General features: G+C 34.5%; 1 protein-coding gene across 1 annotated transcript; it reads right to left on the bottom strand.

Moving 5' to 3' along the window:
* Nucleotides 1–1,233: 1,233 nt before the first annotated feature.
* Nucleotides 1,234–27,014, bottom strand: LOC139686893 (cytochrome P450 302a1, mitochondrial-like). The gene is made up of 9 exons (XM_071583968.1): nt 26,594–27,014; nt 26,060–26,297; nt 25,434–25,651; nt 22,031–22,232; nt 18,376–18,535; nt 12,342–12,444; nt 7,657–7,820; nt 5,901–6,110; nt 1,234–1,347 (listed from the first exon to the last, which is right to left on the bottom strand). Exons 1-9 carry the CDS (start codon nt 26,787–26,789, stop codon nt 1,234–1,236), a joined length of 1,605 nt encoding a protein of 534 aa, XP_071440069.1. The 5' UTR covers nt 26,790–27,014.

The following is a 27,014-nucleotide window of genomic DNA, read 5'->3' as shown; positions in this document are numbered from 1 at the left end:
CACTTGCAATAAACAAGTGGTGTACAGACAACCTTCTAGACTTAAATGTAAATAAAAGTAAAATAGTATACTTTACACGCAATAAGAACGTGTCAGATGATCTGCTGGTAAAAATCAATGACCAATCAATTGAGCATGTGACAGAATGCAAATTTCTAGGTATTTCTCTATGTGCATATATTTCTTGGGATACTCATGTAAAAGCCCTTCAACACAAGCTCAGTTCAACTTGCTACTTATTAAGACACCTGTATGAAACTACAAGTAAAACTGTACTACTCAATTTGTACTATGGGGAAATTTATTCAAATATAACCTACAGTATAATATTATGGGGATTAGCTGCTATTTCTCAAACCATCTTTAAAATGCAAAAGAAAGCTGTTAGAATCATCACCAGGAAACCTCACAATGCTCCATCAAGGCCTATTTTCCGTGAATTAAATTTGCTACCACTCCCGTGCATCTACATTATGTTTTTAATTCTATATATAAAAAATAACATTGGCAACTATTCTCTTAACTCCGCCTATCATCATCATTACACCAGAGGCAGGAATGACTTCCATTATGGAAATATAAGAACTAAAGCATTGAAATTAGGACCCAATGAAATGGGCATCAGATTATATAACAAACCACCCAAAGGTATCAAGGATACAAAGAGAACTGCTGCATTCAGGCATACATTAAAAAGATATCTACAGCGCGATATGTTCTACTCGGTTGACGAATATCTCAACAATATTCCCAACCAGTAAGTTCATACTTTTAGTTTCTAGCACTGGTCATGGTCTGATTCATGTTAATGATCAATGATTTTTCTGAATTTGATATTGCATGTGCATGTTACAGCCAATGTTCATGGGTTTGTAACAAACATTTATGTAACTATGAGCATCATTTCTTTTATGTATCTTAACTAAGCCTGTGTCTTTGCTCCTCTTTGATGTGCCTTATATCATGTACATACACCACCCACCTGGTATTTTTGTACTGTGATCTCTGGGCAAATAAAAAGTAATAATAATAATATGATGTCATATTATAAGAGAAATTTTGTACACTTCCAGGAAAAACTGCAATATTTTCACCTATGATTTTGAATGCACATATCATTACTATTCAGTTTTTAATATTTTGTCATTTTTTTAACTAAAGACATAAATGTATACATCTATGAATAAACAATCATACTCACATTATATAAATGCTCATTATGCCATTCATTTATTACTTCCTTTGGGTGAACTTAAAGTGTAATGGTTGATCTGGTTTGTTGATAAGGAATGATAAACAGTCTAAATTAGGTTTTCCTTTCCATTCTATTTTGAAATTTCTGATCATCTGCAAGAAATGAATGATAACCTCATTAAAAATCACCAATAACTAACCACCACAAATAAATATTACCTTTGAATATACGACTAACTTTGACTTCATCAACTAAATTAAAAAGGGAAAGACAGGAATTTAACCCATAGCATTTGCAAATTTTTATCCAAAATATTATTATTAATATTCACAGCCATTTGGCATAGGGTAAATTTTTGATGGACCATGGGACCACAAACTCTGGAACTCAAAAGTCTTAGTTAATATGATGCTATACTCGCATATCTTTAAACTAATTTATAACCCATTCTTTAGCTCAACATACTTTCTGTCTCCCTTAATTTCATCCAAAATGCCTATTATGCTCCTTACTCTACCTCACTTTTCCAGCATTCTCCCCTCTATCATTGCGTTCAGCATTCCATTGCATCCCAGTATCTCCAGCATCCACTTGTCCTGCCTTCCAAAAATGTCTCCCAACAGCTGTTCCTCTTCCCCGACCATGCCAAGAACTCTATCATTTGTTTCCTTTCCATACATTTTGTTTTTCTCTTCTTCTCGATACCCACATCTCAAAAGAATCTAATCGACGCTTATCATCCTGCCTCAACAAGCAATTTTTTAACTGTACAAAACTACACTCCAAATTAAAATACTTATTGGTATTTTCTTTAGATTTTTAATTAAGGTGCCTATCATCAACTCCCACCTTTTCATAAACACTTCTTTACATCACACAATCCCTCTTTTAATGTCCCCCACCACTCTCCCCACCCTCCTCCACAATACTTCCCAGATAGGTGAACTGTTGTTTCACCTGTTCTAATATATGTCCCCCCAAGTTAACATATAGCATAGCCTTCCAATATCTTGAGAATCTTACTAACTTCATTTTCTTATAAGATATTTTCATCCCATATCTACCTGATCCTGCAAAACGCTAACTAATTATTGAAACCCTTTGTCAGCTTTGCTAACAATCACTTGAATATTTTAAAATATAATTTATTTTAAGAGTTCTCCATCTACTTTTAATTCAACCTCAGGTCCTTCCGATGCCTCTCTTACCACTTCCTCTACATATATATGGGAAGTCACCAATGATAATTGGCATCCCTATTTTATTCCCCAGCCCAGCACTGCTCACCCCAACACTCCATTCGCCATGTGCTCCGAGATATTAATTGAATGTTACAGTTATTATTTTCCAATACATTATAAAATCCAATGCTCTTCAATTATTTATCCACTGCATTATTACATGAGGAGAATGGAAAGGGTCAAGTAAGAACAATAAGATGTGATTGAAAATGTTCATAATCACCAATCCTTTAATCTGAAAATTGATGGACCATGGGTCCTCTGTTTTTCCCTTTCCCACACTGATTCTCTTATGCCCTAGGAGCTCTGTGATCCTGCATGACTCATTATTTGGCTAATGTATTTGTCCCTTAGCCTTCCTCATGGGATCTTTTCATCCATTTTCCCTTCTGTTACACTCTTTACAAATTCCTTGTCTAAGATGAGATATCAAGTCCTCTGCATGCTCATCATTTCAATAATTTGAAACATTTATTTTACTTTCATAAACTTAATTCATATTCAGCAGTGAATCCTGAGAACAACTGATTTGTAAGTAAGCAATTTTAAAGTAGTCGTAGGTACTCATAGATTAAGAAAATAGTCTGAAACTAGCCAAATCAATACATTTTCCTCTCCACCCATCTAAACCAAGTTGTCCAACAACAGTGAAAAGCCAAAACATAAAATTTATCACATCCCCAAAATTTCTTAGCACCTACTTGGAGTCAAATTTGACATAGAAGACCCCTATAAATTGCCTTAACGAAAAATTAAGTTCAGCATGTTTCCTCTGAAGAACTTGGAAGAAAACAGTGAGCAAAGACGTGCAACTAATACCTTACTATAGCCTTATCTAATCCTATTTTGCAGATGGTATAATTCTTAGGGGCTCATCTTCTTTCTCCTGCATCATATTTAAACTTCAAAAGAAGGCTAATCACACATGATTGCATCTAAGCCTCCAATTTCTTCTACCCATCTCGGGCTCCTACTACTTTGATCCATATACGTTCTATTCATAGTAACATACACAAAGCAACATTTGACAGAATTCCACACAAATTCTCACTATCACAGTCACCATAACCCAGTTAAACCTACATATCATATACAATCAAGCCAAAGCTGCAAGCCTAGGACCAAAATCAATGGGACTAAACTTATATAATGAATCACCACAGAAATACAAAGACATAAGAGACATAACTCATAAAAAAATGATGTGTCTGAATTTATTAATAATTAATGTTTGTGCAAAATATAACTTATGGAGATGACCCAGGCATAAATTATAAATATGCATAAATTTTTTTGTCTGTAAATGAATGCTTCTCTGAATTCTTATTTTTTATTATGTGTCCTATATTGCCATTATACACCAATCCTTATTCAAATGGCATACCTTTTCTAAGGATATTTCAGGAACAAATAACCAATATTTAACTGCACTCTGCAAATGAATAGCTGCATTAGACCAGTACCAGTTAAAATAGTAAAAATTCAGTAGATATTTAACTATCCCTCAATATGCCTGATATGACTTACATGGCACATGCTCTACCATAAAGTTTTCCTAAGTCAAAGTTTTGACACCAGTAATATGATCACTTCAGGAGGATAAGAGCAGGACAAGAGGGATTAAAATAGGTCAAATTCTCGAGTAGCACTTTGCTAGCACTAAAATACTCAGGGGATGCTATGTGAAGATGACTGTGCATTGTGTGTTCAACAGCATTTATCCAACCACCAAACATACTATTTTGGTATTTTTACCCAATTGTTCCATATAAAGTTCCAAGTATTTTCCATTATAGTCTTTGTGGGATCCTTACAAATTTTCTCTGTGCATTCATCACAAATCATAAGCCTAGTGCTTTTAAACATAAACAAGTTGTGTTTATGTTTCTGCCATATTCTACCATTCTCACCACAGCCTTCAATATTGTTCTGTTTGGACCACATTATACATTAGTTTTTTGGGGAAATTGGCAAATGAAAATTTTACTAGGATCTTCATTTTATACATTTCCTTTGATTATGTCACAAGTGATGAAATACTTTTAACACTTATGGGAATAGAAATGTGCAGATAGAGGGTATAAAAGATAAAACTAAAAAATAAATTATAATTAATTGAGATTCAGACTTTATGACAATGTTTGCATTAATTTGAAGTTAACATGAAGCTTGAAATTAATTCTGAAGAATATGAATAAAAACTACATGGGAAGGCCCAGAAGTACCCTGCCTGACCTAGGGATGGCAGTAATTGTTTAAAAAATATCACTGTATTCAAAAGTAAGCTATCTATCAAGTATATGTTTCAAGTTTGATGATGCTACATTATTTAGTATTTGTTTGGCAGCCATCAATAGTGAACTTTTTCAGTGAACTTGTGAAAATGAAGAAAATTGGTCATCATTATGTGATACAACACTTTTATTTGAAAGGCTATTTTGTGGAACAAGACAGTTCTTATTATAAAAAGGGCATCAAAATTATTGAACATCGCTGGGAAAAGTGTATAGAGCAGAAAGAAGATTATGCTGAAAAATAAATACATTTTTTCCAAAATTTTTGTTTTCTTTGTTGGGTTGGGTACTTCTGGGATTACCCTTGTAATTCAAGTCATTCTCAAAAGAGAGAATCACCATTTTAGAGGGCTGGGTAAAACTTCTTCTTCTTACCTTAGATGCATCTTATAAGAAGACTTTTAAGGCATTTAATGGGCATCATATATATTTAGAATTAGTTTAGAAAACTCATGCTTCTATAAAAAAACAGAATTGGTTTGCCTGATTCAATATATATGCAATCCAGCAAATTATTAAATATAAATTCGTTACAGACATATTAAATGAAATTTACCTGACATCACAGATAAAGATGAACACAAATAAAACTTAAGACCTTGGGTGGGAAAGTTTTGGAACAAGTGATGATATGATATATGCATGTATGGTGGTTGAGTGAGTATGGCTTGGACTCACATTTGGCAAAGGCACCTTCAATTTAGCCACACTATGATTGGGTCATATTCATTCATTTTGCCCCTATCCCATTCTTGTGGGTCAAATTATGGCCTGGTGCACAGAAAGACCAGTTTGGCATATGGCATCTTCTTCTTGAGGCAAAGCAGGTGCAAAATTGTAAGTTTATCCAAATTATGACTCCGCCAAGCCCAGTAAGGTTTAAAGTCAATATTATATGGACAGTGAAAAGAGCATAAAACATGGCCAAGTTTTTTTTTATGGTTATTCACTCAATTGGGTGTACTTGCCCCCACAGAATCTAATTAATATCAAAAACAACTATTGCAATAGTCTAATAGAAAATTTGACCCAGGGAAAGCCTGATGCCAAGTCAGTGCCTTATCATGATTCCAAGGGAGAGCATTTACAAATCACCCCTAATTTCAAAGGACACCAATCAGATCAGATCATCACTAAATAATAATGTCAAATCAATCATTCAGAACTTACACTCAACAGCAGAGCTTGAATGTTCTGCTCAGCCAATCTCCTTGCAATGCATGTACGAGGTCCATGACCAAAAGGCAATAACAAATATGGACTTGGCGGTTGTTGGTAATGGCTATTACCACGAATCCACCTTTCTGGTAGAAACATATCCGGTTGGCTGAAATACTTCTCCAACCGACAAGAGACTTGGTTTTGAGTTACAACCACAGTCTGTAAAAAGAAAGAAAAATGGGTTTTCATCAGGAGTTAATTCAGGAGAAAAAATCTTACATACATAATTGATATATATTATCCTACTTGTATTTTCATGAGTAAAATCCACCTTGAGTAATGCCTAGAGTAGTTTGACAACTCAATAAAAAAGATTTAACACTAACTCATACATGTTTATAATAAGCATATGTCTTTGGAAATTTATATTTGCTGATTAGGCCAAAAACTTTTTTTGATCCGAGCCCAAAAAACCAATATAAGTGATAATTAGTTTCGCAATGAACATACCTACTCATTATGAATGGAAGTATTAGTGAATTTTGACCATCAAGTTAAAAGTTTTTGTCAATTAGATGGTCAAAATTTTCTAATCCTTCCATTCATAATAAGTAGGTATGTTCATTGAGAGACTAATTATCACTTATATTGATTTTTTGGGCTTGGATCAATCTATTTTTTCCATTTTTATGATTGATTACTTTGTAAATGTAGCAAATCATTAGTTTCTGGCTATGTTACACTTATAAACAACATAACTTCTTCCGCAAATACACAAAATAAAATTAGGCCAATAAACACAATGGAAGAAAATGAAACTCTTCAGAATAATGATGCATACCTGCTTGAAAATACCAGGCACATTTATTTTACTTGAAATTAAATCAAATCAATGTAAGCAGCTATGAAACTTGGTTCCTACAAGATGGTGCTATATTGTCAGAGAGACAATGAATATTTATTTACATATTCGACCGTAAATTTCAAGAAGTAGTTTTCCTGGATGCTAAATTTCTTAAAAACCAGCCCAAATGACCTTAGTTACCCAAGCATATGATACGCAGATAAATAAAACTGATTTTGAAAATTTTTTTAGGCAGTTCATGAACAACTTTCATAAAAGAGTAGAGTAAGTAGTAAGAAGCTTCCATAGAAAATTTGGTTGGGTAATTTTCAAAAAGGAAAAGATATAAAGTAGCTGCAGTAATAACATTTACATTTCTATATATTTTCATAGGTGGTTCCTACAAGAGCTCCAGAATGCATCTCATCCTAATGTTGGGGTCTGGTCTATAGGCTATGCTGTTACACTAGGCCTCTACAAAAATAATATTGGCACATGAGAACAACACTGATATTTTTCAACAAATAATTGGGCACACATTTTCATACACAATACATATAGGAATGGACACTGAGCAATGCTAACACCATAATGGTAATTTACCTAAAAAAATGTTGCATCACAGAAAATACAATAGTTACTAGGGGTGGACTGTGCTTTCTTGACAAAATATAAAAGTATTTAAATTTAACAATGTAAATGTAATTCTGATGCATGATACCAATTCATTCAAAAACATACATAATCTGAACATGAGAATGGTGCTTTTGCTTTGTCTAGCCATGATAAATAATTAAAGGAATTAAATATTTTTCATTGTACTCTTTCATCAAAATGAAAAAAATAATGCAGCAGACAACATTTGTGTATTGAAATTGCTTTTACTTTTTTAATAATTGAGAAAATTTCTTCTTAACGAACCCCTTTAGGAACCACATATCCAGAGAAAACTGCATCACAAGGCAGAATCCGACCTACACCAACAGACACAGGATTTAATCGCATTGACTCCTTTAGCACAGCCTTCACATAGTGTGCTTGGGAGAGAGTGTCTTCTGTGATTAGGGAACAGGCATTTTCTTCATCTGAAAATATTCAAAATATTGTGCATATTAATATCATAAATTATAAAATTTGAGTAATTTAAGTTAATTCTCATGAAATGGAAATAAGGTGAACCTTTCCCAGGCAAACCTAACCAAAGAAGCAGGGAAGGTAGACAAAATGCATCGAAAAATAAATTTTAAACCCACTATGCCTACGTAAGGAGGCTGGGAGGAGGAGAATAACAGGAATATAGTTATTAGAACACTAAATACTTAATACAAAGCAGTAAAATATTAAAAATTTTCTTCTACTAAACCTGAGCAAAATTTCTGCGAAAGAATTCATAATTTCTAATTATAACTATGACTCAAAACATAAAATCATCCATTGAATTTCAACAGGAATATACGAACGTGTATTTTTGCTAGTTCAAGTGCATACATAAACTCAAAGAATAACATTTTCATGTTAAATATACACACAATTAATCACATTTACTTGAAAAATTGAAAAAAACTACAATATTCCTTCAAACTTCAACTTTCAACGGCTTTTCAAAATGGATGTTTGACCAAAGTAACGCACCGCCCGGTGTACAGCACAATTTGAATTGGAGTCTAACCCTCTCACAGCTCTTTTGTTTCACGGAAGTAGCCCGGATTGGTCGGAAAGTGTATTACCAACATTATGATGTCATATAAATGCATTAATAGTCAGAGTATAGACAAGGGGCTGACTTAAATATAATGAATTGCCCTTTAATTACGTGAAGATTTGGTGGGGCAGATGTGCCTAATAATTATGTTTTCTTAATACAAATGGAGGTCCAGGAGAAATCTTACTTAAAGCTTACTATTGCTTTTTTCAGGCATTATAGATGGAAAAATAATTACAAGTATCCTTGATCACTGAAAAGTTAATTGCCCTAATTTCATCACTGACTCTTTCGTCTAAGAATAGTTACGCAATTATCAACCTATTAAAAGTTAGTTTATTGTTACATTAAACTGCAATTTAATACAACAATAATAAAGCAAGTCTTCTTTCAACGTAGGCGTGCGCAAAATTTCAGCACCGGCATGTAAGTAAACTCATACCTTATCTTAATGAAAATTGCTTTCTTTAAACCTTCATACTGAACGTGTGATTCTTTTAAATATTTTAATGGGTGTCTGTGATATTACAGAAAGCGCTTAAAATTACCTAAGGTGGTTCCTTCAATAATGACGTTCTGTAAAACTCCGTACCCAAGGATATGTCCAATTGATTTGGTCAATTTTGTGTCAGTCGACGATGTATACTATTCTCTAAAATTGTTCTCAGATACTAAAATTGCTCTTCTTTTTCCTCTACTTCTAAATCCAAATTGATTCTCACTTATGTACTTGTACTAGTGTTATTTTCCCCTCCAATCTTCGTTAATTATTTGTCTTGCTCTTTTATATCAAGCTACTAATCAGGGCATTGAACTAATTTGTTAAAAGTTTTCAGATTTTATTTTGTCCATTTATTAGTTTAGGGATAGTACTTTCCTATTGAATTCCTGGCATTTCTCTCATATAAATATAACCAATTGATCCAAAAAACTTGAATACAGCCGATTTTTTTATTTATCAATCCCTAGAACATGGTTACTCCAATGCCTTCACTTAGCTTCAAAATCATCCCTAATAAATAGTCTCCTTTCTCTTGAATGATGGCAGGATTCTCTTTTGCTATTATTGTGGCATTCACTTCTTTTCTATAATAAATATGCTTTAAACGTTTATATATCCTCATCTTAATCTGCATAATAGTTCACCCATTTAACCCAGGCTACAATTTCTAATGATCCCCTCAATCTTTTGCCATCTTTCTTCGATTGGGCATGTGTTGCTACGATTTTCCATTTCTTTCTATGGTGGAATGCAATTCCAGGCTCATTTTCCATCTATGCATCAAATTTCCATTGCCTTCTTAACCTCTTGAATTTGAGATAGCACTTCATTAGTATTAATAATAATATTTATTGGTCCCAGGACTTTACAAAGTAAAATATAGGATAAGTCAGAGAACAAACAATCAGCTCTTTTATGTTCCAAGACTCCACAAATTCTTCCACAATATAATAGCATTTATCTATCAGAAAATGCTTGAGATATTTCTTAAAAGTACCCTTATCTATAAGGAGCAGATTTTAAGCCATGTGGCAGATAATTGAAAATTTTGATGGTTACATGAAAGGGACTCATATTTTATATAGCAGAAGAGTGGTAGAACAAATATACATCAACACTCTGTCAAGTATTATGCCCATGTACTTGAGCATTGGTGATTTTTTGTTTCAAATTATCCTTAACATACGTACAGAAGTAATAAATATATGGAGAAGGTAAAATTAGAATTTTCAAATCTTTAAAATAAGGTTTGCAATTTTGCCATGGCAGTATTTTTACTGCACACCTAATACATTTTTTTTGCATTATAAAAACTCTACGGAGGCCAGGCGATGATCCCCAAAAATAATTCCCTATTTCATGTGTGACTGAAAGTTGCCTAAGTAAACCATTGCCAGTATATTTAAATCTATAATATTTGTAAGACTTCATATAATAAATCTACTTTTTGCCAAACTGGAACATGGGCCATTTGTATGGATTCCTCAGTTGAAGGACTCGTTGATAGAAAAATTTAAAAACATGATGCTATGTACCTTTTCTATGGGTTGGCCTTTTATGCATAGGTCTAACTGAGGCACCTCCCTTCTTTTTTAAAATTTAGTATAATTTGTTTTTAATACATTAACACACAGTTCATAAGCTTCTTTTAGATCAGTTCCTCATCATCATTCCTGGTGTCCTTATATTTTCTTCTATTAGTTCCCTTATCTCCATCGTGATCCATGGTTTCTTCATATCGGCTCTCTTTCTCACCAGTGGCTCTTTTATAACTTCTTTGATTGCCCTCTTCAGTTCATCCCATTTCTCTTCAGTGCACCTCTCTCGTTCATCGCCTAGTTTGCTGTCAGTGGCTGGGGCAAATCTTTCTCTGTTTTCTTTTTCCACCAGCAATTTTGAGTCCCACCTCTGGGACTCAAAATTGGCTCTTGGCTGATTGGCTCTTGTTTGGTCTTCTTAATATTCTTGTAGCAAAGTTGGCTTGCTATGATTACTAGGTGGGGATCACTATTTATGTCTATACGGGAGTATCTTTTGCACTGCTTTTCCTGGTTCTCGTTTATCCTACTTTCTAGTGTGTATTCTATTTGGTATCTTAATTTATCTGTTATCAGCAATAAATTAGGCAACAAGGATTTGGAATAATATTCCTGATAATATCATAGATTCAAAAAATTTCACTAGTGAAACCGATTTCACCACCATGTGAGCATTGATGATCAAAAGTTTCATCGTATTTATCAGTTAAAATGATGTAATTCACTATCTGTAATAATTAGACTTTCTTTGAGCAAGATTGAGACTGCAGCAGTCCCTTCTTACATCTAACCCATCATCAAATACATTCAATGAAAATATAATTACATTTGATTGCTAAATAACATAAAAAAGAACAAGATAATGACATTCAATTTACAATGAATATGTGTGAGTACAAAGAGTGTAGAAATATATATACATATCTGGAAAAAAAGTAAGGAATAAGGTTATTATTCTTGATGATAAATAACAATTGGGAACTAGGAAAACCTAGAAAAGTGAAGGATTGATTTTTATTTAGATATAAAATCCGTGAAAAAATCATGAAAATCATGGCGTTCTCATTCTCCATTGACACTTATGCATATTAAATAAATGTTTCCTACTCACATATTATTCAGCTTAGTATTAGGCATTATATTGAGCATTTTTAACATTGATCTTTCCAAGGCAGTAAGGAAAGATAGATGCAGAGCATTTTGATTGGTAGTAGTAGAGTAGGGGAGTAGAATTAGAATGTTTAGAATTAGAAATTAGGTAGAGTAGTATTTATGGGAGGCGACTGACAGCTGAGGTCATTTGCACCGTTAAGGATGGACAGGAAGGATGAAGGGTGGAGAGAAACCCGGCATCGGCATTAGGCTACTCTTTGCGAAAGGTGCCAAGGGGTCAGCAGCTTAACGTCCCATCCAAAGGACGGCGCACTCACTCAAAGTGCCCTCTACAAAGCACCTCAAGTAGGGATCGAGATACCACTGTAAAATATTCAACACCGCCGGGATTTGAACCCGGGTCCTCTAGGTAGGAAGCCAGTACGATAGCCACCGCACCATCTTGATCTTCCATTTTGATCGGTGATGGTGTGTTGAAGACTGTGACAAAGGGCAGAATGGTAGGCAAGCAGGGAAGGAGTAGGCAAAGAATAGGTATTTTGGACATTATGAAGGGAGGAAGGATCTACATATATGGAATTGAAGAGTTTACAGTAATGTCAGACTGGATGCCAGGTTGTATTTTGCTAGGAGAGGAAAGGAAATGTACTGTTGAATAGGCAGAGTCCATTCAAAACCAACCTTAAAGGGTTATATACCAAAAATGATAATCATTAATCTTTCTGATATCTTAAAATCACAATCTACACACCTGCTGTAAAGGGAAGAAGTTTCACAGCTTCTTCATACAGAAGGTCTTGCTTCTCTTCATTTATGGCCAGGTGGTAAAGGCAAAATGCTGTTGTGTAAGTGGCCTATAAAGATTGACATTAAATAAATAGTATAAGTATAAAATCATATATGCAATGAATCAGTACAATGACACACTTTGGGATCAAGGTCATACTAAAATGACAAAAATGTAAATAAGGAATAATATTCCCAATGGCCTAGAAAATTCACTTTTCACAGAATTTTCTTTATTGTATTGTAATGGTACTTAAGTGATTACCTGACGTTTTGTTTCTACTTTAATCCGGAACAAGTAATTTTTTTCATAATAGAAGCAAAACAACATGGATAATTTTAAGGGGTGGATACCAAGAATCTGTAAAACTCATTTTGCTCTAAGAAATTAAGCTTCAATCCACTTGAATCAAGTACACTAGGCTAACAAACAACTTTTCCAAAAAATTGAAACTTCTAACTCTTGACTCAAATCTTTATCTAAAATCTTACTATAAGATATCGACAGGTTAAATTTCACTCAGTTAATAATCTTAATATATTTTCTAAATTCTACATGGTTTATTCGCATTAAGTAATTACATATTAGCAATCAGAAAGACAACTATGCATATTTATAACAATATATAATGATGCAATTATGTAAAAGTTTTGCTAAACCATGGGCTGGATCTCAATAATAAGTGGTATGCCTGCAGATCAATGCACATATATACATTTCAACATTTGCAAGTAGCAATCATATAATTTTTCAATAGGGATAAATTTGAACCAATCCATGAAAGTAATAAATGTCAAATATGTGAGCTAATCTGAAAAATGAAACTATATTTTTAGAAATGGATCACCATCACCACTAATGTATCATATCGCAAAATCTTCAACCCTGAAGTTTAGTTTGATATGAGCTCACTATACAGTTCAAATAGTACTAAGCCCTCTGGAAATCATTCAGGGTGGAATGGGCGGTTAATGAGATCCTCTGTCAGTCTGTCTGATATCTCAAAACTCTAAGGCACCAAAATATGAGGGCAATCCCAAAAGTACCCAACCCAATAAAGAAAACAAAAATTTTGGAAAAAAATGTACTTATTTTTTAATGCGATCTCCTTTCAGCTCTATACACTTTTCCCGGTGATGTTCAATAAGTTCGATACCCTTTTATAATAATAACTGTCTTGCTCCTCAAAATAGCCATTAACTATCGACATCATTTCTTCACGGTTGGAAAATCTTTGAACCCTGAGCCATTTTTTCAAGTTTGCGGACAAACAATAATTCGAGGGGGCTAAATCTGGCAAATAGGTTGCAATAGGTAGCAATTCAAACTTTAATTCATGAATTTTGGCCATTACAGTAACGGATTTGTGACCTAGTGAATTGTCTTAATGAAACAACACTTTCTTCTTAGCAAAATGCTGCTACTTTTGCTTGATTTCTTTGCTCAAACATTGCAATAAGTCTGCATAATACTCTCCATTGATAGTTTTTCCTTTTTCAAGGTTGTCAATGAAAATTACCCCTTACGCATCCCAAGAAACCGATGCCATGACCTTGCCTTCAGATGAAATAGTCTTAGCCTTCTTTGGAGCAAGTTCTCCCTTTTAAATCCATTGTTTTGATTGTTCTTTTGTGTCAGGTGTGAAGTATCCATGGTTATGAAACGGCACAAAAATTCTGCTTTGTTGCTGTGAAACTCTGCCAAACACTCAATTGTAACATCTTCACGGCACTGGTTTTGCTTGAGTGAACGAACCCATCTTGCACACAGCTTTCTCATGTCGGAATTTTTAGTTGACATGCGATATACTGCACTTTTTGAAGTGCCTACTATGTCTGCTAGCTTGCGTACTTTCAGCCAACGATCATCCAGTACCACTTTGTGGATTTTCTTCACTGTTTCTGGAGTCGTCACTTCATTTGGTCGACCAATACGATGCTTGTCTTGACAGCTCATACGGCCTCGTTTAAACTCTGCTACCCAATAGTTCCTGTTTTAAAAGGAGCAGACTCACCCACAGTAGAATCCAGTTTAGCTTTTATATTGGTTGGGCTGAGGCCTTTCAATTAAAAGTATTGTATCGCGTAACGATGACCAATTTTCTCCATTTTCACAAATTCACTGAAAACGTTCACTATTGATGGCTGCCGTACAAATACTAAACAACGTAGTGTCTTCAAACTTGAAACATATGCTTTAAGTGTTGGAATCCTGCCCTTCAACATAGCTGGCATGAGTGACCCTACCAGGAGCAATTATCATTGCTCCTGCTAGCACAACGCTAATGGGCCAACAGAACATGCAAGCCCTTTCACCATGTCAACGTGATAGTCCATGGGGAGGGAACAGAATTCAAAATGCATTAAAAAATGAGTATCAACTAATTTTCGCAAAGAAATTTTTAAGTCCCTAAATGACATAAATACATAATTTGAAGGAAGATAAATCTTCACATATTTGTTCCCCCATGAATGAACAGTTAACAAACTAAAATTAATATGAAATTCAAAACTTTAAACTTTGATTGGTAATGAAATATTGAACTATGTGATAGGGGGGGAAAATGTTATGCGAAGTAGGACAGTGTTGGAATAGGATAGGTATGTTGGGTGGAATGAATAGTGGAAGGAAGTATGGGAATTGAACAGGGGCTTATCATAGAGTTGAATGTCAGGTAGTGTTTTGCTAGTAGAGGCAAGGGAATTGTCGTTGTATTGTAGCGTGACTTATGTCCATCCAAAACCCAACTTAACCAGTATATTTTAAAAAATAATTATGGTAAGTACATGTATATCACAATGTATCCATTTATTAGTTATATATTAACTATTTGTATCACATGAAAGCCAAAATTACAAAATGCAGAAGCTTTAGCCAGAACAAAAAGTAATGAGTACCAGGTAGCAGTAGAAAAAATAATAAGAGAGGACAGACAGACAGGTGTAAAATATGAAAAATGGAGACTTATCAAAAGAGAAATATCAAAATCTGAAAACGAAACTATAGGAACTGCTAATAAGAACACAGCAATGAAAATATGGATTACATATGAAATGATTGGGAAGATAGATGAGAGAAGGAAATGAAAAAATATTAACACAAAATTAGGAAAAAGGAAATACAAAGTGATATATAATAAATTAAGGAAAGAAACTAATTGGCTGTAAGAAGTGTGGTAGAAGATGCATTGCAAGGGTATTAAGAGTTTGCATTGGAAGAGAGAAATTAATGCCTTGTACAGAAAGGTAATAAAACTATCATGAATTAAGAAGAAAAAATCCATGCCCACAATTTCAGATATGATAGGAAAAGTATCAATCAAACCAAGAGAGATGGAAAGATTACCTAGAGGTTCAATATGATAATGATAGAGGGCCATAACGTTTACATATACGATGGCTGCCAAGAAAGTAACTAACATTTCAGCCTGGCATGATGGTGGGAGGGGCTCACCATCTTGGTGGTGGTGATTTTCATGAATTTTTTCATTGATTCACCATCATTTCATCTGTCACAAGGCTATGCCGACCACTGCACTTCTCATTGTGAACATTGGTGTGGCCATATTTAAATAGAATGCACCACTACCGCACACTGCCTTCACTAATTATTCTGTCTTGGTACACTTCACAAAGGTGCCTATTGATTTCAATTGGCTAGTGGTTTTTTGCTGATAAAAACCTAATCACTAATTGCACCTCACAACTTGTGGGATTTTCTATTGCAGCACATATTTTAATAGTTCACAGTGAGCAAAGGCAAAGTGCATTCACAAGGATAAGAGAATCGCTGTCAGAGACATTGATTAAGAATGTTAAGAAATGGCCCATCAAAACTTGAATAAGGAGGGTTGTTTTGTAAAGCAGAAGTATGTCCAATAAAGCAAGATGATAGGCATAAATAATAGGCAGCTCAAATGTGAGAGGCAGACGGAGAGTCAGGATGAGCAGTGTGAGGAAGAGGGATAAGATAAGGGTGCCCATTATCAAAGATGCTTTTCGATATACACGTAGAAGAAATGGCTACAGATGCATGGGAAGTACTGGAGAAAGGAATGACAGTCCCAAGGGGAATTCAAAAAATCAGATAAATTCGCCACTTTTTTCCCTAAATCTTCATCCAAGTGGAATTTTATGTTTAAAATGTGAGGTTAGAAGTTAGCCCAAACTAAGCCTCTTGGTATGTGATATTATGAGCTCAAGATAAGAGGATAGGTTATTAGACTCAGTGCCATCATTCAGTTTTCCATTGAATTCTAGCAACCAGAAAATCACCACTTAAGAATTTAGACCGTTTCTAACAACTATTACTACTCTTCATGGGCAGCTGCAGATCAATGGTACAAAAAAATGTGTTATGTATGCTGATGATGTGAGTGTTATGACATCCAGTAAAAATTTATGTGAACTGGCTGTGGCTGGTGACCTGCTGATGAAATGTATGTCTACATGGTGCGAAGGAAACAGTTTGCTCCTTAATGTTGAAAAAAGTCAAGCAATGGTCTTCTCGTCTTCACACAGCATAATTGACACTAACTCTTTAATAACATATGGTAGTAACTTAAACACAGTAAATCATTTTAAGTTCCTATGAATTCATGTGGATAGTAACTTGAAATGGAACCTCCATGTTCTGAACCTAATTAAAAAATTAAATTCTGTGTTCTACTTACTATCTATATTAAAACACTCTGTAAGCAAAACTGTACTGATGACATTATATTATGGGTTATTCCACTCAAGAATTTCATATGGAATTGTACTGTGGGGACTACCCTCTCACCTTCTCAGTATCCTGAAGTTACAGAAAAAGATGGTGAGAGTTATGTGAGATGAAAAATATTATGCTCACTGTCAACCTCTTTTTAAAAGGTTAAAATTGTTAACTGTACCTTGTGTATATATTTATCAATGTGTAATACTTGTTAAAGTGCATAGCGCTGACTTTGAAACTAATAACAGCATCCACTTACATAATACGAGACAAAACTACAACCTACATGTGAGGTCAACCAATTTAACCTTGGCTACAAATGGCCCCAAGTCTACGAGTATAAAACTATATAATAATCTACCTGAATGCATAAAAAGAGAAGGACGTGTACCTGTGTTTAAGAAAATGGTTCGTGAATTGCTCATTGAAAAGTGTTATTATAGTGTCAAAGAATACCTGAGGCGTAATTTATAAATTTGTAGCATTTTCTAATTTTGTAATATTTCTTATTTTTGTAATAATTTCTATTTTTGTAAATCTTGTACTTGACAAATCCTATGCACTTGCCAGTATTATTACTATGCACTGTGTCTCTTGGATGAATGAATATTATTATTATTATGTATCACATAATCATGTATTGCTAACCATACATTATTTCTTTCTCCATTTTTTTTGTAACTTTACAAGACTCATTGCTGTCTAGAAAACCTACCGTCTCGCCTTCTCTAGCCCCGTTAGTGAATATGAGTATTACACCTTCTATCAACATACCTCTACTTTTCATTATTTTCTCTATCCACTTTCTATGGGTATCTCAGAGTTCCACCAAGTAACTTCCTCTCTTCCTCTAATTTCTCTATTCTCCACAGAAACCACCTTTGATAGATAGGTGGACAAACGCTTAAGTTTTAAATTGAAAAGTCAAAGACCAACAGGGTAGCATCAATTTATATCATTATAATCTGCCTCTTCCATTACTTTTTAATTTCAAGGTTATTTATTCATTCCACATAGAACAAAGGAAACATAAAGATAGCAATCACAGGAGTCAGTGTAGGAATGAAACCCTGGTGAAAACAAAACACCACTTCAAGGTATTTTGTTGTACTACATCAATGGCAGCACATAAATTTGACTCAGCCCTGGGCAGAAAAGGTAATTTGGCAGAAATTAGTGTTCTTTTGCCACAAAAGTTTTTTGACAGAAGTCATTATTTGTTTCATATAATTACACTGTGAAGCATGCACAAAATAAACAAAGTCACAGTCAGAAAAAAACTCACCGTATCAATTCCAGCTAGAAGCATATCCATTGCCATTCCAACAACATCTTTTTCATCCAAGCCAGGAGTTGAAAGATATATTTCAAGGAGAGATTTATATTCTGAGGGATCTTTTCCTTTCATTTCAGCTTTCTTGAGGGAGACAAACTCTACTGCAACACTGTTGACAAATAAAAACAACTATGCAACACACAAATCATTATCCAAACCATTCCTCTAATTTTCCTCAAATTTCATATAAATATTCGCTTGAATCCAATATTTGTAACAGAATAGCGATATTTTTTGCTCTGGATTTTTATGAGTTTGAATGGAATGTTTTTTTTTTCAGTAAATTCAGCTCGTAAATTGTTGAATACTAATATTGGAGTTTCCATATCCATAATCCCATTATTAACATTGGCACTAAAGAAACCTCTCTAAAATATATTTTAGTTTTAACCAGTAATATTTTCATTATTGGAAAATTGCAATATGTTAACAAATTAGCCAGAGACAATTTTATAAATGTGTCACTTCATGACTATGACCTATAAGTAGAAATATTCAAATACAGAAATTATTCTAATTGTTAAGATTTTTGATTTTAATATTAACAATTTGGAGAATATTTTTGGAGATGCTGGGAAACAATTCTGTCAAAAAAATATCACCTGTAGAGAGCTATCAATAAAAATCCAAATTATGGATGGAATATTGAGAGGAATTTATTCAGGGAATCAGGGTTGTTACAGATATGGTGGTGTAGGATAGAAAGAGATTATGGGATTGGCTGTTTTTGTGGCGAGGATGATGGCTATTAAAATGCAGATATAATTGCTTGATTGTGGGTTTCATATGGACTTAGGTATGGAACTTGTTATAGAGGAGGGAGATTTGTGCATCTAAAAATATAACTTGAGCAAAGAAATGGTGGAAGTGAAGGAAACAGAGGACGTTGTCTCGAGGGAGGAGATAAAATCTTTAAGTGAGCCCATGCATTATCGCCCACTGAGAAAAATGCCTCCATGCTTCTCTCATCCAATGTGGTTTTCCGGACTCCCTTTTGCACAAAAAAATCCTTAAACACTCATATATTCCTAAATTATCCCATGAGAAGAAATATGAGTCTATTTATCTGCATAATTTACTTCCCTGGCATGCAGTCTCTTAATATTATTCTTAGAGATCTTTTTCCCATCCTATCCAATAACAAAGCCACCACCAACCAACTTTTTAAATGCCTAACTGTAACATTTAAAAGTACATAAATCTTTTTCATTTACTAAAATCCACCTAAATCCGAAAATCCATCTTTCTCAATCCACTCTTAATTCCCAAAATCCCTCAGACTCCATGCAATCATACTGCTCCACCCTTATAACAAATTCCCTTCCGCAACAAGTCCTGCTCAAATATCTCCCATCCTTCCCGACTTCTTCCTGCATTGCTAAAAATATTACATACCTCCTACAATGTACCCTCAGCCCACCTTTTTATATTGGCCAATGTACCACATCCCTCAACATTAGAATCAAAAACCAACATGTATCCTATAACCCATCCACCCCCCTCCAAACACACAGCTACCCACAACAAAAATTTCAACAATTGCTACAAAATATCCATCATTTCCTCCCTCCCACCAGCAGCCACAGCAATCCAACTAAGTACTCTAGTGTCAGCTGGTACCTATTTTTTTTTAAATCCTGCCACCCCCATGGACTAAATTGTTCCCATTAGCTGACACTTTCCTCTCAACAACCAATCACAAATTATGTATGCCCCTAAATTTCACCCTGCCCCTTCCCAGTATTCCCTCGCTTCATTATCTTCCTGCCAGTGACTCCTTGTGCCCTGATGAAGGTAGCTGGGGCCACAAAAATGTACAAGTGAGTTGTGTTTGTGTTATTCCATATAGGAGCTGATGTTTGATACACTCATGACTCCAGGAGGGGAGGACTGTCTGGAGCTGGAGTGTGTGCTGGTAGTCCACCAGAAGGCTTTCCATGGGAGTAAGTTCAACAGTATGCCATGATGGTCTGTGCATTTACCATCAAGGATAATGGAAAAGATGGAATATTGAAATGTAATGAAATAATTGACTTTATAATTCCACACACTTTATTTAAAAAACATGACCCAGGTTTCGACGTTGAACGTCATCATCAGGTGGCCCTCATAGAACCACTCTGGCTATGTGTTGGAGGGGTAAAAAGGTTACCCCTCCAACCTCCCTCTCTGACCAACCCCCCCCTCCTATGATCAGAAGGTATACATAGCCAGAGTGGTTCTATGAGGGCCACCTGATGATGACGTTCAACGTCGAAACCTGGGTCATGTTTTTTAAATAAAGTGTGTGGAATTATAAAGTCAATTATTTCATTACATTTCAATATGTTATGCAAATTCCACAAAGTTATGGCAAAGACAACAAATTTTTTTGACAAGATGGAAGGTCAATGCATACATTTACTGACAGTCATGCCCTTAAAAGCTGTTAACTAACTATAAAACAAATAATATCTGTTTGCTATGAGACTTTGAATGAGATGTATAGGTAGATGAAATACACTGGAACTTTTTTGAGTGTCTGGTCATGAAGGCATACCTGGAAATTAAATACCAGATAAATCATGAAAGTAAGAGAAAGCTGTTATTTTATTGGTTCTTAGCCAATCATACCTCTAATGAGTTCAATTGTTCTTCACGCTTCACTTTGTGGAAGTTTTGAATATTCAGTACAACAAAATGTATGGTGCTTTGGAATCAACAGGTACAAAAACTGAACAAGGGAATTCAAGTATATATTCATAAAATTGGGGGTAGGGGGTTTTCCTCATAGCTTAAATGTAACTGGTGGGTATACATGGGTGCCTGTGGAGAAGACCAGTCAGTAAAGGCAGGGTGGGCGTCAAGGTGAGTGAGGGGTTAGACAATATTGCACTATAAAAACATAGAGAGTAGAGTGCTGGGAGGGCAATGAGTGGAAAGTGAGGGAGGATTTCTGCTTGTGCAACATTAGTTTGACTAAAAATAGAGAGGAAGGGTGGATGTTTGTTTGTTGCATACATTGAAGCCACCATACCAATAAAAATCTGTGGAAAAGTACTATTATATCTGTGTTTAAATATGAATACACATACTTCTACTTCACCGATGTGTTAGAGATAGAGGGATTGAAAATAATCCCTTCCTCTGAAATCTTGAAGAATATGTAAGGATTAAAGCATGCAAAACTCCATGCAGGGGTATGGCCAAGAAAAGCTGTAAGACTCCTGTGCCCTCAGATAGAAGCCAACTGAGGATGATAGTAGGGTTTCTCAATGGTCTCTATTGACTGAGGTGAGACCTGCAGATAGTGCAGGATGTAGGTGTGAAGAGAAGGATGAACCCACATATTAAGCAACTGTCCAGCTATAGCAAGGAATCAAAAAACCACACATATGGGTTCATCATGTTTAAAGCTTAAGGAGATTAGGGACAAACTTATAGGGACCTGCTGGCCTTCAGTACAGCGATGCGTCTCTATGGATGTTCACAACAGGGAAGATGGCACAATGGATCATTAGCTCTAAATGTCTTAGGGCCCTCATTGAAGGGCACTCCATTTAATTCATCATAATTTAATGTACATAATAATGTTTAGTGACCTAAAGCAAGAAAAAATATTTACCTTTCCATTATTTCCTGTGATTTCCTCAGTTTTCTATACAGTGGAGTCTCAAAAAATCTCCACAGTTGTGGCCCATTATCAGTTGACAATATACAACTATTTGAATCCAGAGCAGCTTGAATTAATTTTCTTGGTAAGGAATCCTCTTCTAAAGAAGATGAAAGACTTCCCATTCTAACATCAAAAGCAACTAAGCATGTCACTGCAACATAAATTATAAACTCACTTTAAAAATGTATTTCATTATGACACAAAAATTTCTAGAACAGAAAACAAGCTTCATACATAATATTCATTCAAAATTATATCGAACTATTTTATCTATTTAAGGAATATTATTAATTGTGGGAAGCATGCAGCTGTTTACATCACTTGCACTGTTTTAAATATGAGGGCAATCAGGGAAAAGTGAAGATGCTGGGAGATTGGAATTGGGTATGCATAAAACCTGTAATTTGAGTTAAAGAAAGATGGGTATACACAGTATAACATTCCCTTTGAATAAACAACCTCTGCACACTATGGGTTATGCATACTGCATTTAAATAGGGATCTAAATACCTTTCAACAATCTCACAACCTTCTTGGCTCAAACATGGAAAGCATCTGCTATCTATGATGCCCACACAGATACCAGCTCACTTCTGGGCTGATATATTATCTAACATCAGAAAGAATTACACCTGAGAACTTTCTACTTTGTTAGTTGGTCTGGTATGTAAGGGTAAAGGGTCAAATAAGTTACTTCTTTAAAGGGCAGCATTCAGGTACAGAGTTGCGACTATTTTCTCACGTCAGCTCTACTTTAGCAGCGCTGACATGAAAAAATAGTTTAAAAAAATTATAAAATAAATAAAGTACATTATATTTCCTCAAATATTCCTCTTAGCCAATAAGCTGTCCGTTTGCCATCAAAATGTCTGCCATTATAATTCTCATCCTTAAAATATCTTTCTAAAGTTACCCATCATCAACTTAAATCAGTTGTCTTCACAATTTCTTCGGCTGAGCCTACAAAGAAATGAACCAAAACGTGAGACAAAATACTGTGCTTTAATGAGGCAGAGCCTTGGTAGAACCAATCTTTACAATGATATGCTACAAGGAGGGCTGTCATTCACTGTCACCACGATGAGTCATTCATTCCACCAGCTTAATAGTTTGGTTGACCATACAAATATGACGAATTTTCTCGGTTACAAGACTGCTACTGTGATGGATTTGTTGAGGTGAGGCCGAGGTAATAAGAATGTTAATGTCATCAGCATAAAAATTGGGATGACTGCCAGGCACACTATTCGATATATTGGGTAGATCAATAATATGTGTATATTAGAAAGAGTGAAGGCCCAAGGATGGAACACTGGGGGACACCTTGATTGATTATTTTAGGGGGAGAAGTATATTTTGCTCCATCTTTATAGATAATAACATGCTAAACTCTGTATTGTAAGTATACCTTCAATCAGTGTTTTGGTGAGCCTCTAACACCAATCCTATGTAATTTTTCAGAGAATATATTATAGTTGACGCACAGCAGTATAGTAAAATAAAGCACAGCAATTAAATATATCATCCAGAGCATTGTGTAGATGATTAATTGCATCATATATGGCAGATGTGATGGATTTGCTCTTTCAAAAGCCATGTTGATATGGGGTCAATATGCCGGAGGATTCTAAGTAAGGAACCAACCCTCAATGGTAGGATTTTTGAAATATTTTTTTAGAATTGGTTTTGAATAGCAATGGGTCAATAGGAGTTAAGATCCACAGGACTGACTTTTTTCTAAAAAAAAGATGAATGACTTTTAAGGTTTTTAATGCTTAGGGGAAGATGCCCTTGATAAAAGAAGTGTTATTGAGATGCAACACAGGTTCTTTATTTAAATGAAAACAAAGCCTGATGATAAAGTTAAGTATTTCATCAAAGGATGCACTGTATTTACTACCACAGCTATTAACAGCAATTTAAAGTTTGTTTACAGAACAAGGAAAGAGAAAAAATGAGGTGGATGAATTCAAAATATTTGTTTAATTCAACTGATTAGTAGGTTATTCAATTGATGGAAGAGTAGTTAAATAATTATTGAAATCTGTTGCAGCTATATTTGGGTTAGGCGTATGATGAGGTTGGGGCATGGATAATTTCTCTGATTCAGTAACAATCTTCCAAACTTCCCGAGACTTTTTGGAGTAGTTTGACTATCTGTCATTATTGTGCATCACTTTAGCAGTATTGAGAAGTGCCCAGTATGACCTTTTCAGAGATTTGTATTTTAGCTCTATAACCTTATCCAGATATCTACTGAAAGATTCTTTGACATGTATGAATCACTGAGATCAAACCAATTTTCTTTTGTTTGATGGGTACCCACAGTTATGAAATCTTAAATGATGCTTACTAGGGAGAGGGATTATCTAATGAAATGGAATGCATATTTTTCTTAACTGGGCCATTTTGACTGGGTGCTTGAAAGTATTGAACCTTAGAAAGATGTTCAAATTTCCCTAAAATAGTCAGATACAAATACAAACCTTTGAAAGAGATTCAGTCAATTAGTTTGATTAAGCTGTATGCACTTATGAAATCATATGCACAGAATAACTTAGACTAGATAACTGGAATAACTAGAGATAAAAAGTTAGGTGTGATTACCATGGGTCAAGTTCTCATTAAGATGTGCTTCAGGTATACAATACTCTGAATTAATCAAGATTGCAGAGTATTTTTTTTAACACAGCCCGCGACACAAAGTTTAGTGTCTTTCTTTCAAGACTTTGCAGTTGAGAGAAGAAAGAAATCACCTTTCAATCAAGTCATTGAAGGCTATACTATACATGAAACACATGTCAACCATTCACATTTCCAACAAAAAATTAGAGAAAAAGATAACATTACCAATCATGTCTGTTAATCATAAAAATGTCACTATTACATTATTACAACTGAATTAATTTCAAGAATGCAATTTGTAATATACTGTCATTTTGGTTCAATTATTTTGTATAATTTACAATACTTTTTTCTGTATCCATTTTTAATATGAAAATGCTCTTAAATACTACTTTTGCCCTGTGTTCAATATTGTTATTGTACACCAATCCTTAGGAAAATAGTTAATAGTCTTCACAAATATGAACAGAAGACCTTTGTAAGCAGCTTAGTACCTAGTTGAACAGTACTCTATCACGTACTCTTTGAATATTGAAATATTTCATTTTCTAATCAGTAACTAGTACTGGGTAGAACACCATAAAAAGACGACTGATATAACATAACCATTAAGTATAAAGGTGATCAATTATACAAGAAATAATTAAGTAGCATAAGATTATACAATCAAATAATATTCAAATAATCTAATGAAATTCAACCCATATGCATGCAGCTATATACTCACATTCGAGAAATAGACATGATATACTCTCCAGGAAATCTTTTGACTTTTGGTTCACCGATAAGCTGGATTCCACATCCAAATTCATGTAAACATCATGAGTGTGAGTAACGAATTCCTGAAGTACTGCGTTTGTATTTGAAAGGTACAAACGGACACTGGAGAGACGACTAAGATCTTTTTGGAAAGCTGAGCGTATTCGCCACCATTCTTGGCCATTCCTGGTGAAAAGTAAAGGAAAAATTACAAAAAATTTAAAGTGTACAACAGCCATTCCATGAGAATGGAAAGTTTATTGATTATAAGGAAGTTTTCATGATTGAGTTAATGTGATTAGACTAATACAAAAAACAACATAGCAGCATCATCTACTTCTGGAGTTTTTTTCAATACCATTAGCATTTGGCAGTGCAGTGATCAACAGTCCTGAATTATCTCAAATTTTGTATTTACAGTATACATTTTATAATATTATTATTTATACATAATTGATAATAATATACATTTATTATAAATATTTATAAAAATAATATTTTCGTTAATAATTCAATGTAAATAATTAACTCCATTAAAAACATGCGATGTTAAACAAATACTTAAATAGACAACAAATTGTCCAGTAAACTCACGTGGGAAGCAAGCCACCACAATTGTAAACTGTTGGTCTGTCTAAACGATATTTTTCTAGTGCTAAATGCGATCTCCGACAAGGGAAGCGGCCTTCTATGCGAAAGAGATGTTCCACATCAGTAGGATCATAGAGCCAGATGACTGACACTCCTGGAACAATGTCCTCCCTCACTATTGGGCCAAATTCTTTCAACTTCAGTAATCCATTACGATGAAGACGATCCCAGCGGTATTTCCCTAAATTCAAAGAAAAAATTAAAGAGAGAGAAAAGTGCCATTATCAGGGAGCTTTGCCATAAGTATTTGAGTTCCACTCGATATTACCTTTTAAACCACAAATTATGGGCAAACGCAGCATGTAAAATTTAATGACACGAAGTTGCTTATAATATGGTCTAAGAAACTTCAGCGGAAATTATCTCTTCACTTACCCACACCAATGGATAATACTGCAAAATAGTATGCAGCGGAGTAGAAAAAAAATGAAAAGTTGTCATTAATTGTTCGGGGAACGAACTAGGCTTTTAACTTACCAATAAATGGGAGATACTGCCATAATGTTCCAATAACTGGAAGAGACTTAGGTCCAGGTATATCTTCAAATCGTCCCTGTTTTAGTGCACTGCTAACTTCTCTCACAGACCATTTGCTAGATTTAAGCATATCATTACTCAGGCCACATTTACGCCCAATAGCTCGAGAAGTTTGAGCCAAAACTTGTGAAACCATAATTTTAAAACTCTATGATACTTTTCTTAAGTTGAAGGTAGAGTTCAAATCGTCCTTTAATTGATGAAATCAAGATTTACTAGTATATGAAAGCGATATATTTCAAAATAACAAGCTGTTGCTTTAGCACCACCTCTCGCTAACAACCTTCCTAATACGAAACTTAACATTTAATTCTCTTCCAATTATATAGAATATTATAAAAAAGAAAAAAATCTAGGCAAA

This window comes from Hetaerina americana, unplaced genomic scaffold, assembly GCF_022747635.1.
Source record: "Hetaerina americana unplaced genomic scaffold, ioHetAmer1.1.p SCAF_15, whole genome shotgun sequence".
In the NCBI taxonomy this organism is placed as follows: Eukaryota; Metazoa; Arthropoda; class Insecta; order Odonata; family Calopterygidae; genus Hetaerina; species Hetaerina americana.
This window is presented reverse-complemented; position numbering and strand designations above follow the sequence as displayed.

What these genes read in the sequence shown, in the direction of transcription:
- LOC139686893 (XM_071583968.1), bottom strand. Translation starts at nt 26,789, where the DNA reads ATGGTTTCACAAGTTTTGGCTCAAACTTCTCGAGCTATTGGGCGTAAA. An exon ending in TTCTAGCTGGAATTGATACG is followed by an intron (nt 12,445 to 18,375) that starts GTGAGTTTTTTT and finishes CAATCTTTATAG; the next exon opens with GCCACTTACACAACAGCATT. An exon ending in GATATGTGGTTCCTAAAGGG is followed by an intron (nt 6,111 to 7,656) that starts GTTCGTTAAGAA and finishes TTCTTTTTACAG; the next exon opens with ACTGTGGTTGTAACTCAAAA.